The 13,531-nt window shown below is 38.8% G+C and overlaps 1 protein-coding gene across 1 annotated transcript; it reads right to left on the bottom strand.

The window, feature by feature from the left end:
- Window positions 1–4,713: 4,713 nt before the first annotated feature.
- Window positions 4,714–13,299, bottom strand: LOC130183297 (CMP-N-acetylneuraminate-beta-galactosamide-alpha-2,3-sialyltransferase 1-like). The gene is made up of 7 exons (XM_056398587.1): window positions 12,891–13,299; window positions 11,544–11,823; window positions 9,716–9,912; window positions 9,295–9,462; window positions 8,404–8,449; window positions 8,116–8,235; window positions 4,714–7,065 (listed from the first exon to the last, which is right to left on the bottom strand). The coding sequence occupies exons 2-7, from the start codon at window positions 11,790–11,792 to the stop codon at window positions 6,898–6,900; spliced, it is 948 nt and encodes a 315-aa protein (XP_056254562.1). The 5' UTR covers window positions 11,793–11,823; window positions 12,891–13,299; the 3' UTR covers window positions 4,714–6,897.
- Between the last annotated feature and the right edge of the window lie 232 nt (window positions 13,300–13,531).

Raw genomic sequence — 13,531 nt, 5'->3', positions numbered from 1 at the left:
TGACACCTGCAGGTAGAAACATGTTTGACAGTGACATCACAACTTAGAAAATATGAGAGGAAGCCATCAACTTGTGAGTCCTGTTCCTGCTGTCCGGATTTTCCATGACTTGTCAACATTGTGCCTTTGTCTCTGGCTGTGCACTTCGCTGTCAGGGGCCGAGGTTACAAATGCACTTGGTAGTTTGGGGCTGTAAACATCCCCGACTGGAAGCTGTCTATCCGAAGAGCTTTCAGTCTGATGTTTGCTGCTGCCGACTGCCTCCAGCTACACAGAAAAGGACAAATGTGCTTTGTCCATTTATCTGACCGGCTCTTTTAATGTCCAAATGTATTTGTTTGGGAACGTCGTATTAACCCGTTACTTTGTATTTTGGTGGCCTTTGTCTTAAATAACAGTTGTTCAGACTCAGTTCGTGTAAACATCCTACACTCAGCTGTAATCAGTTGCAGCAGAGGCTGAGAGAAGGTTGTTTACTTGAACTGGCTGGAAGTGACACTTGGACCTAAAGCGAGCTGAGCGCCGAGCATTCACATCAAGGTCATACATCATAGGTTTAAAATGTGGATTGACAAATCAATAATTTTGATATCTCATTAAGTAAAACCTCTCAAACTTATATTTGTGTACTTCATATCATACCAGTAAAATTAGTACTTACAGGTTTTTGGACTGTGCAATTTGAAGACATCACTTTGGGCTTTGAGAACTTGTCACAGACACTTTATGATATTTATGTTTGTATGCTAAATGATTAATCAAGCTTAATATCATAATTAATAATGAATACAATCATTAGCTGCAGCCCTAATACACAGTTGAATGATAATGGAAAAACGAATGTAGATGTGACAAGTATAGACTATAATCATTATCTTGTTTCCTTGGTGCAGTGCAGTGAGCCTTGCTAAAGTGAGAGGTTGCCTGTTATCAAAATCAGATTTATTACAACTATGTTAACACACACAAGGAACTTGGTTCCGGCTGCTGTGACTCTCCAGTAATAGAGACAACATACAGACAGTGTACATATTATTTATACATAATACAAAATATACAAGCAATATGCAGATGATATAAAAGACAAACAATAATGTTATGTAATGGTGTTGAATGTTAACGTTGGCATGAAAACTACAGACGTGTTTAAAGATGTGGTTGTCTGACAGATTGTATCTTATGTAAATACAGCGTCCCTGTCAATGTGGCACAAGGTGATTGGACATCAGGTAACATGAGGTGTATTGCAGGTGAAAGATATGAAAACATAATTTTATGAAATGCACTCATAGATATTCAGGTCCAATGTTATCACTAGAAACAGAGAACAGCATAGGAGTAAAGGGTCAAAGATGGTAAGAGGTTGGTTTGCAGTGGATGAGCTGAGTTTCAGCTCCATCACAGTTCCTGCTTTCATTTTGACCTCTTAAACACAGTTCTATAAATAGAGATCCTGGTGTAGGGCCTAACGGAGCAGTCTAATTTCTGGATTCATCCATTAATCAGCAAGAGAAGGTAGGTTAGTGAGAAGATGAGTTTATTTTTACCACAGTTTGTATCACTGCAGTGCATCGCTTAATTGTTGACTGTGATACACAATAGATGTGGTCAGTGTTGTGTCATCACATTGCTGTGTGTCATTTTGTGCTGCCGTGGCAATGGAACAACACTTCATTATCTTACTTATTGAGTGGAATTGATGGGTAGATACTGATTGTTTGTATAGGAGCTACATTTTTAAAAAGCTCGAAATACATTAACTCAAGATTTGATGTGTGGCACCCACTGAATTAATCTGGAAATGTTGAAATTAATAAAACTATTAATATGGTTAATTTGTTTGTCATCTTATTTCCTCAAAGAGCTTTCAGATTTTTGAACAGACAATTATCAGTGAATTCCTAAAATCTTTAAATATTTAATTATTTTCTGTAAATTTCTGCACAAACCAACACAATCAGATTTGGCTAAACAGACTTGCACATGTCGAAAACTGAAGGTTAAATATTTCAACATTCACTGTGTAACTGTGGCACAGTCTAAAAGTTCACCACTAGATGTCAGACTTGTGCTTCTGATTGATCAGTATTATACTTGATAAAACTCCCAATCACTGACAAACCAAAAACAATACAACTACAATCAAATGTCAAACATTTACATTTGTATACAGTCAGTTTACCTTTTTAATTGTCATTGCGGAAGGAAGCTATTCTTGCACCTGGTAAAACTATGTCTACTATCACAGTATCCTGTTAAACAGGCTGATTAATAAGTGAATAAGTGATTTTTTTTAGTGGCTTTCAATGGCAGTAACCTTCAAACCATTACCATTATCCATTAACAAGTCTGACTAACGTCTCTCCAGCTCCACCCTGCCAGGAACATTCAAAACCAAATTAAAAAAAATACCATTATACTACACAAATCCTGGTACAGGCCTGGGGACGGTCAGTTGTTCTCTGTCTGGGGCTGATGTACTACCCAGTATAGACAACTAATACTAACAGAGGGAAAACAAACCTATTTAACAGCAGATGTCTACTTACTTCACTCTCCCCCAGTACTTCAGCTTTTTATTAAAAAAAACTTTTAATTTTCAGTTTCGAAAATTTAAAATATACTCTTGTACATTAACACGAGGGTTAGTTAAATGCATTGCAATTGAACTTCATCATTATTTTGAGGGAAAATGCATTAGTGAGCATGATGAAGTGGTAACTGTAACACACAAACCTGTCAGCAGATGTCGACCTTGAGCTGCAGCTGTTATCTCTAAAAAATCACTTTTATTCATAAATGTGTCAAAGGTGTAATTTACTTCCCTATCCAGGATCAACACAAACACTGAAAAATGGAAGGAAAATATACTGGCTTGTAATGAGATTATTTAAGCATCATTTCCATTATCTGAGGTCATTAACTTCATATGTGTGGATATAACATGCTAGTGGGAAAGAAATTGTTCAATCAGAAATAACGTTTTCAGATAGGCCTCACGTTTTAAATAACTGAGTGGATGATTAAGATGATTTTAAAAAAAAAAACCTTTCAGAATTTACACTAAATATTTTCACATGGGGAAAAAAAGACATAAATGTAGAGAAAACAATATTTACATTATGACTGACCATGTGCAGCCAGAACATATGGTCACAGTCTCTCCTGCCAGAAGTTGCAGCATTCAATAATGGCCAGAAGTGTTTTTGCAGAACATTATACCGTCACAGTGAAGTTGACCTTTGACCATTTGGATATAAAATGTCATCACTTCCTAATTTCATCCTATTAGACATTTCTGTTAAACGGTGTCATATGAATTCTTGAGTTATAGCCAATGCGTTTTGACCTTTGACCACCAAAATCTAATCAGTTCATCCTTGAGTCCCAAGTGAATGTTTGTTGCAAGTTTTAAGAAATTCCCTCATGTGACTCCTGAGATATGGGATGGATGAAAACATACTGTAATGCCTTAATGCATAAAAATATATAAACTATATTCATTGACTAAACAAATGTCTTGGTAACTCTTAATGAAACGCCATATGAATCGTGAATACAATTATGTGTGAAACTTGTGTCAGACGTAAAAGAGACATGTTCTGACATCAGTGCCATAAAACACATTTGCAAAGTATAACTGCCACTGAGAACATCAGCACCGACTCCTGCCCTCACTGGGAAAGCCTCATTAGCGAAGCTGCTGCAGAGATGAGGTGAGGCGCTGATTTGGCAAGGGATGAATCCGGAGAGGTTAATCAAGGTAAAAGGAACATTTCATCCCGCACATAAAAAGTGTGTGAAGTTCTCTCGGAGTATCGCTCTCTTGTTCCATGGATGGGTTGTGAAGATATATGCACAGCTTAATTTATGTCTTTTTTTTTTCATGTCCAATCTGAAACTGTTGAAATTCATATGGTTAATTCATATGGAAAGGGATAAAAACTTGTTTGAAGCTCAACTCTGCAAACTCAAAAAGAAAAAGGAGAGTTTAACCTGACTGAACCAACCTGGGACAACATTAAAGGACAAGTAAACACATTTTACTTGCTGTAAAACTTGCTTGCTTGTTCTTAAAGTGATAGTTTGGGATATTTGACGTGGGCTTGTGTAAGCTGTCTAGAGACAGTGTTATTACCTGCAGCGGATTCAGATCAGCACGCTGCCAGTTTAGAGAAGCAGCAGGAGCATCAGCACAAAAGCTGAATGATGAACTGCTGTGGACGGGGTCAGCAAAGACATGGTTGTGTTTCTTCATTGTGTTACGGCAGCTCAGCAAAGAAACCCCAGGTAACCAAAAACAGGGAGTATTGTACAAAAGCACACAGACGGTCACTTTGGAAGATATCCATTTGATTTGATTATTTCAGGCTGGTGGAGTTTCATAATAGCTTCTGCTGAACTTTAGAATTCATTTCTGCATAGATAATGACAATAAAAAAAATAGATAATAGCCTGCATGAAAAGGAGGAATTACAACAGCAAGAAAAACAACAATTTTAATTTAAATATGGTCACTGTGACTGTTGCAGTTGATGTCTGTAAATGGAGAAATAGTTCTCCAATGTGTGCACAACAGCAAGCACATTTTAAACTTTAAACAATGGAGTGTGCATTTTGGACACTGTGTGAAAATGAGGACGTCCTGCTGTTGCCTTTTCAAGGATGTACATCACATACTTCCGTTTGTGAAATACAGCGGAGAGGCACAGCAGTTCTCCCAATAAGATCTCAAACGGTTCAGGTTATGGTAATCTGCAGGTTACAGATCATTAAATTAAAATTAAAGTAGAAAAGAGTTATATGATGGTGGCCGCCCTTATCCATCTCCTGTCTTTTGTTATTGTTCAGTAGTTTGATTTGTTGTGTGTGTTACTTTTTTGCTTATTTCTATAACAGACATGTGTTGATCAAACCCCCTTAACCAAGTCAACAACTAACAGCACTTTCTGTATGCACACACGTTAGGAAAGATCTAACAGTTAATACCTTAATATTTGGTCATTCTGTCCTTGTGTCAGACATTATAAAGCAGGCAGCAGAATTTCCTAATAAATGATGAAATTAATGAGGTAATTCGTTTAGGAAATCATCAGAGAATCACTAGAGAAATTAAGGCTTCCAGGCCAAAATAAGTTTAAAAGCCACCAGACGCCTGATGCTAAATAGACTGCACACATGCAGCCCTTTCCATAAATGTCCTGTTGTGTCTGAATAAAGCTGTAAGGAACATTTAAATTTGTCAATATCCAAACGACAAAAAGCCATCACTGTTATGAATTCCCTGTTTAACAACTTTAGTTTCCTCCCAGGGAGCAGTTTGAATGCCTCGCCCTTCTAGTGAAACCAGTCCCATAACTTACAGTCTGGTTGTGTGCCCATCAATGTCAAGAGTTTTATTAATTTTTTACAAAATATGGCAAAGCATAAAAATCAGAGTTCCTGGCACAGTACATGCTGAAGGGCATGACACACCTAAATTAAGCTAATTAGCAGCCGCTAATATATTTATCTGACACATTTTGTTTGTTTGTAAATGTAAATGTACTTTATTTATAAAGCCCTTTACAACAATCCTTTCGGTGTACCAAAGTGCTTTACAACAGATAATAAGTGCAGAGATAAATAAATGTTTAACTCACATTGGCCAGCAACAACAATCAAACAGGATGCGGCATTCAAGCCGTGATTAATTGGTGATAAAATGGCCTGAAGTGTGCCAAGAAAAATATTCCCAAGAACATTACACCACCACCAGCCTGGATTGTTGACACAAGGTGTGTCCATGGATTCATGCTGTTGACGCCAGTTTCTGTCAGCTCCAACCAGCCTGGTCATTCTCCTCCGACCTCTCTTCTCATACCATTCTGAATGTTCTCTGTTGCCTTGACACATGTCATGCATTGCACAGCTGTCACATGATTGGCTGCGTACAGGTGTCCTATTAAAGTAAAACTAGAAAAAGTAAAACATATGGGGGAAGAGAAAAAATCCTCCAGCATATTCCACAAATATAATTCCACATTAAAGGAGAGTGTACATTATACAAACTATGAAATGAAGCTTGTTTTGATCAAGTTCAATCAAGAAGACTAACTTTGTCATTTTCATTCACAATTCTCTTTCCTTCTCTCACCCCACTTATTGTAATCGGCTTACTTCAGGTGTTTCCAGTGACCAAATCGTATTTCGCCACAACCTAAACCAGCCGGACGTTGCGTTGTCACTGTCAAACTTTAAAATCCATTCTGCCCTCTTCCGCTGGCAGCTGTCAGTTCATATTGCTGCGACCCTCCTCCACCCCATCCACCTCCAGTCTTTATATCCAGTGCCAGGTCGAGCTCATCAGAGTCCTCATCACACCCAGAACTCCAGCTTCTCTTCTTCCCACCACCACCAGTGTCTAGACCCCGGGGGGTTTCCTATACTTCACACAGCCTCATCCCCTTTTCACATATCATGACATCACAATGGGGTCTAGTCGCCAAAGACTCTCACATCTCTCACTTTTCCTCTCGCAACACAAGTTTATTTGTCGATTCAGAATGAATTCTCTCCTGATTGAAATATTACTTTATATTAATACACTATAATTCAGAAATTACAAACAAAACCATGACCTTTCCCTAACCTTGACTCTTATTCCTTAATAAAATACTCTGCCTCTGAACATAATCCAGCCAGAGATTACATTTTCAACAAAACCTATTTGCCACTGCGGTCGAGGATCGCAGCGAGGAGATAAAAAAAGGAGTCAACTGATACAATAACCCAAACTGAAGTTCACAAAATGACTGCCCTAAGCATGAACACACTCAATGAAAAATGCTTTCTAATGCTCTCTAGGCAATTGACAGAAATAGAAAGAAACACAAACAAAAAGAGAGAAGCAAAACATTACCATCCTTTAAAAAACTGGATTTTCTGCTTCTTGTGTAGTTGCTGAATAACGTCATATTCATGCGATCCAGCATGAGCTCCAGTTCTCAGGTGTTTGTTTTTGAGTGTTTCAAAGTAATGATCCCAGTTTCCATCTTTGTTTGCTCCAAACCCAAACACACTGACCTGCAAAAACAAATATTATACCTTGAATCTCAGCTGAATTTAAGGTATTGTTTCCACAAAGTAGTACACACAAAAACATGCTCCGTAATATATTCATTCTTTAAATATCTATGTCTTCATATATCTACTATCGGTATTATTTTAGTAAGTTAGATAAGAAGATTGACACCACTCTCACATCTGTACGGTGAATATCAGGTTGGAGGCATGAGACACTTAGCTTAGCATTCATCTGAAAACAGGGATAAAACAGCTAACGTAGCGAACTGTCATTTTCACACTTTAGTTGTACAGAACACACGAACCAGACAGACTGTGTTAGTACGTAAACTGTAGAGTTAATGGTGGGCCAATTTTGTTTTCTTTTGGACAGAGTCAGGTTAGCTGTTTCCCCTTCTCCAGTCTTTATGCTATGCTAAGCTAAGCTAACCGGCTGCTGGCTCCAGCTACATACTTGCCATACAGACATAAGAGTGGTATTGATCTTATCATCTAACTCTTGGCAAGGAGGTGAAGATGTGACAAGATCTTCAGCCATCGAGGTTATAATATGCTTTCTGAGCAGCGCTACATCTTCAGGCAGATTGGAGGCTACAGTGAGTCGCTGTCGGAAAGTGACAAAACGGGCCAGGGCTAGCTGGTGGCTAACTTCACTTTAAAACAAAAGACGTGATAGAGACAAGAGTTATCATCGGTATTGCTTTCTATTGCTGAGGATAGCTCTTGGTGAGTAAAGGAATGACGTTTGATGCTGAACTCACAATGTTTCTTCTTGACTGGTGACTAAACAGCTGCTAATGCTAACGTTAGCTATGTAGTGGTAGCAAAACTTAAAAATAGCTCTTCTAACCATTTCGGTGGCTGATAACTAAAAGCATCTGCAGACATCTCATAAAGAAAAATGCATTTCTTTTTTCATCAAACATTTGCAAGGATGAATGTTTTGACAATGTGTTGTCTATCAGTCTTCTTCTAACTTGATGATTTCTTACTGTCAGTCAGTTAGTAAATAGCATGAAATTGTTGGCAGAATGTGTAAAGGGAACCTACCTCATCGCAAATGAACATGCTGAGAGCGAAAGTCAGAAAGCCAGTGGATGGATAACTGCCGTTCTTGCTGAGCCAAATCTCATGAACATATTTCATGAAAGCTGGACTGAGGATCATCACCTGTTATGAATCAGACTTAGGCCTCAATCTGACATTTATGAACCATTCCTTTCTGCCACGAATGCATGATATAATACCGTTGTATCGCTGGATTATCATATCTACAGTTTGAGACTTTTGCACCCCACTGTATGTCAGTGTCATTCAAGATCATTTAAAAATACTCACCAGATCCTTGTTAGCCATCCTCTTTGAGTTCACTGCACTATTTTCCCTGTTGAAAGTAATATTAATGGTTAAATTTAGTGGAAAATGTGCAGATTAAGTATTGTTTAGCAATAATTACATGAGACTAGTATGTCCGATTAAAATTTTGCATTGTCATGGTCAGAGTGAATTATACAATTTTCCCTCGGAAATGTAGTGGAGTGGATGTAAGTAGCATAAAATGGTACCAAGGACTACAGTACTTAGAGTAAATGTACATGTGTTTTGTATTTTAATATTGTTCAACTACCCAACCAGGTAAAAATCTTAAACTCCTGAGACTAACCAAACCACAACATACACACCAAAGACTAGAGGGCTGCAGGAATGAGTCCTACCACGCGGATATTAGTTAGCATTTTAGCACTTCCGGTTCCCTCGCCCCAAAGTCTTTGGGTTTTTGGTTAGATGACACAAGCGCGAGACATTTTCATGTTGTATTCTACAATATAAATAACCCACCTATGACGTTTTACGCTTTCAATGCTATCACGGCAAACACGAAAACCGAGTCTCACCAGTCTGTATTGACAGTGTTGTTGTGTTTATAATAGGAACAGGACATTTAGAGGCAATTACAAATGAATGTTATTTTTGAGAATAGGCGCTTTGACAGCTAATCTAAAACTGGATTGCAATAATGGTTTAATTTGATAGCATTCAGTGCTCAGTGGAGGAACTATTCATGACCTTTCACACACGTCAACAAAAGCTTCGTCAAAGATGTCTGTTAGTTGTTAAAACCAGTAATTTCATACAAACAAGTCTATGCAATGCAGTTACTTTCACCCGCCGCAGGTTTTTCATTCACATAAATGAACACAGATACAGAGAGTAGCTTTGCACTCTTACCCTTGATTGAATTTCTGGAGAAGCCAGAGTAAGTCCTTTATCTTGAATGGAACCAGCACAAGATGAGTGGTGTTGTCCAAAGGAACAGCGCTCTCTGGGTACATGACATGATGGGTTGTTCTTTTCCCAACATCTGCTTCAAAGCCTTTGGTACGGCCACGGTTTATTCTGTATAGTACAGGGGGATACATATTTTATATCATGTCATTATATGGTGACTGAAGCTCACATTAAATGGAAATCCCAAATAAAAAAATTGCCTGCTTTATATTGGGAGAGAAATACAAAGGAACATTTTTCAGAATTGTGTTCTTTGTCAACATCATCATTAAACTAGAATTGTTTTAGGAGGCACCAATGTTTGTATGATTTGATAAGAATGAGATAACACAAAGACTTTTAATAAAGTCTGAGGATTTACCTTATTATGACATCATGGAAGTCTATCAGAGGTCCATAATGTGATCCCTTCAAATTACCAGAATTCCCCACCACAGCACAAGTCCTGCAGCGGTCAGGGCTGGCTTCTACAACATCAGGAACGGGTGGGAAAGTCTTGAAGATGTTCACCACTGTTGCATTGTAGAAACTGAAGTTGTACCTTTCCGAATATATGCGCTGACACACAAACAGAAAAAGAATATTATTTAAGAGGCAAAACACAGGGGTGGCTTTTATCATGAAGAACTCACATAAATTGTAATGCAATTGCAATTTGTTACTAAGGTTGGCACTGACCGCAGTCGTTAAATAATAAAAAGACAACCGTCATTATTGGCATCATTCTTAAATATTCAAGGGAGTAATGAAACACTCAATGAGCTGTTAAAGGTTCTGTAAAACAAGATTTTAAACAATAATATAGTGATGTAATTGCGTCCTGAGCAGAGAGCGAAGTCACACACCCCCTGAATGTGTGTTGTAATCTTGGACCTATGTTTAAAACCACACCGGGACCACCAACATGCGAGGTGGCACAGTGCAGCATGCAGTGTTCAGAGGAAAGCGACTTTCCTAAATTTGCTCCACTGAAGAAACCACTTTTTGGGCTAAAAAGACCTCAGACAAAAAAAAAAAAAAGAGATGTGACCAGAGCACAGTTGGACTTGCCATGGGGACTACTGGCTAACATCCAAAAGGTTTTTACCGGCTCTGTTAGTTTCATTCATGTGTAGGGATGGGTACAGAGCCCCAGTATTAAACGGGCCCCGGGGCAACATTATTCAAGACCGCAGTATCAATAACTTCTGACCTTAACGGTTTCGCTATCGGTACTGGAGCAGCTTTTTTTCATTTGTTTCACCAACTATCTAATATCTAATACTCTAATACTAATATCCGTCTATGTATGATAAATTTCCGCTATTCTCACAGATGACAACAGATCTGTCTCTCGCTCAGCCTGCCTGCTGTTTGTGTGAGCAGAAGGCAGGGGGGCGGGGCTGTTTTTCCAGTGAAACACACACACACACACACACACACACACACACACACACACACACACACACACACACACACACACACACACACACACACACACACACACACACACACACACACACACACACACACACCAGACAGCGCACACACAAACGCTACGCTCGTATCCTACATTTAGATAGATAACGACGGCGGAGAGAACAAAACGGTCCAAAGTGTGGCTGTACTTTACCAGAGTTGATGCAAACACAGCCCATTGTCACAAGTGTGACTAATGTTGTGTTTGTTCAAGTTCTTTTTTCTTCCTCAAAAAGTATCGATAAGAGTACCGTTAAAGTACCAGATTGATAAGCAGTATTAGTAAGAGTAGTAGTACCATTATACCCATCCCTATTCATGTGGCCGGTCTCAGCAGATAAATCGCAGGCTGAATTTCTTTCCCAGTCTGACCATCGAGCCACTACTGGTCTGACTTTAACTGAGAGAGAAAACACTACGTGCTGCTTAAGGGCTCCATTGTGCCTCAGAGCTGTTTTTTTCTTCTCCTCAATGTGTAAAAAAACTTGATCGCAACATAATTTTACATCTCTATTTTCATTAGTGGCCGGCTACAATGTTAGCTAAAATGCTGTCACCGAATTGAATTTCATTTTTAATTAACAATGCTAATCATTTGGTCTGAAGAATAAACAGATTAAAACCCAAAACAGTTCCTGATTTTGCCAAAGATCATTCAGTCTCCAAAATAATCAACAGTGAAACAGAAGCAGAATATTTTTGCAGCATCTTAAAGATAATCTGACATTTACCTTCCACCAATTGAAATCATCCTCTGAGATCATAATTTTTCTCGACAAAAAAGGCTTGGGAGATGAAGTGTTTATTTCCGTAAACCGCGGATCGCCATCTGTTAAACACTTGTGACAGGAACAAAGACTTGACTTGTGAGATCCGAGGGAAAATACAGATAAATTCCGTGAAGAGTTAAAAAACACAGCAATTGCAGCGATGCACAGCAGGGAAGTGAGAACCGAGATTTTTCTCAATCCAGGAAGCATCTTGGCAATGTGAATGAGGAAAATATCCAATCTGTTGACACAATGAATAGTGAAATATGCAGGTGAGTTGATATATGAAAGCGGGAAAAGCTATCAAGTGCAACTAAAAACTCAGCCTGGTTGTTGAGACAGCATAACCCTGGACAACAGAAGAGGGTGAAAACAACATCCGCTGAGAACAACGGTGAAGCCACACTGAGCATTTACAGGTGTAAACCTGTTGGTACATTGTTGGCTCATGTTACACCTGTAATGCACAAGTGTATTCAGCAAGGAGCCTTCAGTGTGACCCAGGACCCATTTACATTCACACTGCTAAAAGAGAGCGGCCATGTGTGGACCAGACCACCTCTGAATGTGGTCTGAGTGATCGGATCTCAAATGTGTCTTGGGTGCGTTCACACCTGAACTTAAAGCTGACCTCTTGTGATCGGATCGCCCGAGACGGATGTTAATACCAGGTCTGAACAGGGCCCTGCATGTCATCCCCTCTCTACCCCCTACTTTCCTGTAACTCTCTCACTGTCAAAATAAAAAGGTAAAAAAAAACAAGAAATAAAACATTCAGAATCCAGACTGACTGATTGCGTAATAGGACTTAATTCATAATAATAATAGTCATTAAAAAATATTGGTAGTAAGTAGTAGATAGATATTAATTACAAAATACCACCATCAATTGAAATGTGAAATTTATTTTATTTCTCTCTTACCTCGCAAGAGATGAAACAAAACCTGCTGTTAAAACACCTGTGAGATATCAGCGATGACACTAAGTGATGACTTTGTTTTTCAAATTTTAGTTCACTTTCATTTTGTGTGATTTTTTATCTCTACGTCTCTTGTCTAAAAATCCACCAGCAGAATGGCTTGTTCTTACCCAATACACCGCACAATATATGTTAATTTGGGTCAAATTTACAGTCAGTGAATTATTTACATATATTATTTAGTGTCCACTCATTTAAGGCTAAATCAGTTTTAAACCTGTTGCACGCATGAAGCTCTTTCCATAAATGTCACTTTATGTCTGAATAAAGCCGCAGGAAACATTTAAATTCACCAATATCCAAATGACAAAGCCATCACTGTACTCACCAGTGGCGGCTGCTGGTCCTATAAGGAGGGGAAGCTCATTTTCACCCTACATCATAAAATGTGTCAGTTTATTTATATGTAAATTCGCAGAGTGACAGAAGAGAGTCGCCAAACACAATGCTAGTCGTTTTTAACAAAGACAAAGTCGATGAGGATCAGTAACGTCTCCAGATCAACTCCGAACAACGGAATGAAAAACTTGAAAACTGCTCCGGTGGATGCTTATACTTCAAGATCGCTGATTCGCTCATTTCGCTGTCAATCAAAAAGGGACTCAGCCTCAGACAGACCATCCAATCATCATGCAGAAGCCGAGCGTCCGGGCCAGCCCACTGTCCCATAGACCCCCAGAGACGCTGAGCGTCCGATGGGCGGGACAAAGCCCAGCATTTATCCAATGACCGTCTAGTTTGGCTGCAGTGGAACAACATAGAACACCTGGAGTATTGTAAAGTAGAAGGTAGAGCAACACAACCCCTTAAACTAAAAAAGGATCATCTGTGAACAATTGACTGGTATCATCCATGCCCAGGATAGATCGAATCAGTCATCACAAATAAAGTATTATTATTTTTTTAATTAGAATTAGTCTCACTATTTGGTAGAAATTGAACTTAAAATCTCAACTGAAATAAGTTTCT

The sequence above is a fragment of the Seriola aureovittata genome, chromosome 16, assembly GCF_021018895.1.
Source record: "Seriola aureovittata isolate HTS-2021-v1 ecotype China chromosome 16, ASM2101889v1, whole genome shotgun sequence".
Taxonomy (NCBI): Eukaryota; Metazoa; Chordata; class Actinopteri; order Carangiformes; family Carangidae; genus Seriola; species Seriola aureovittata.
Note: the sequence above shows the minus strand (reverse complement) of the source record. Positions and strands in the feature narration are given on the sequence as shown.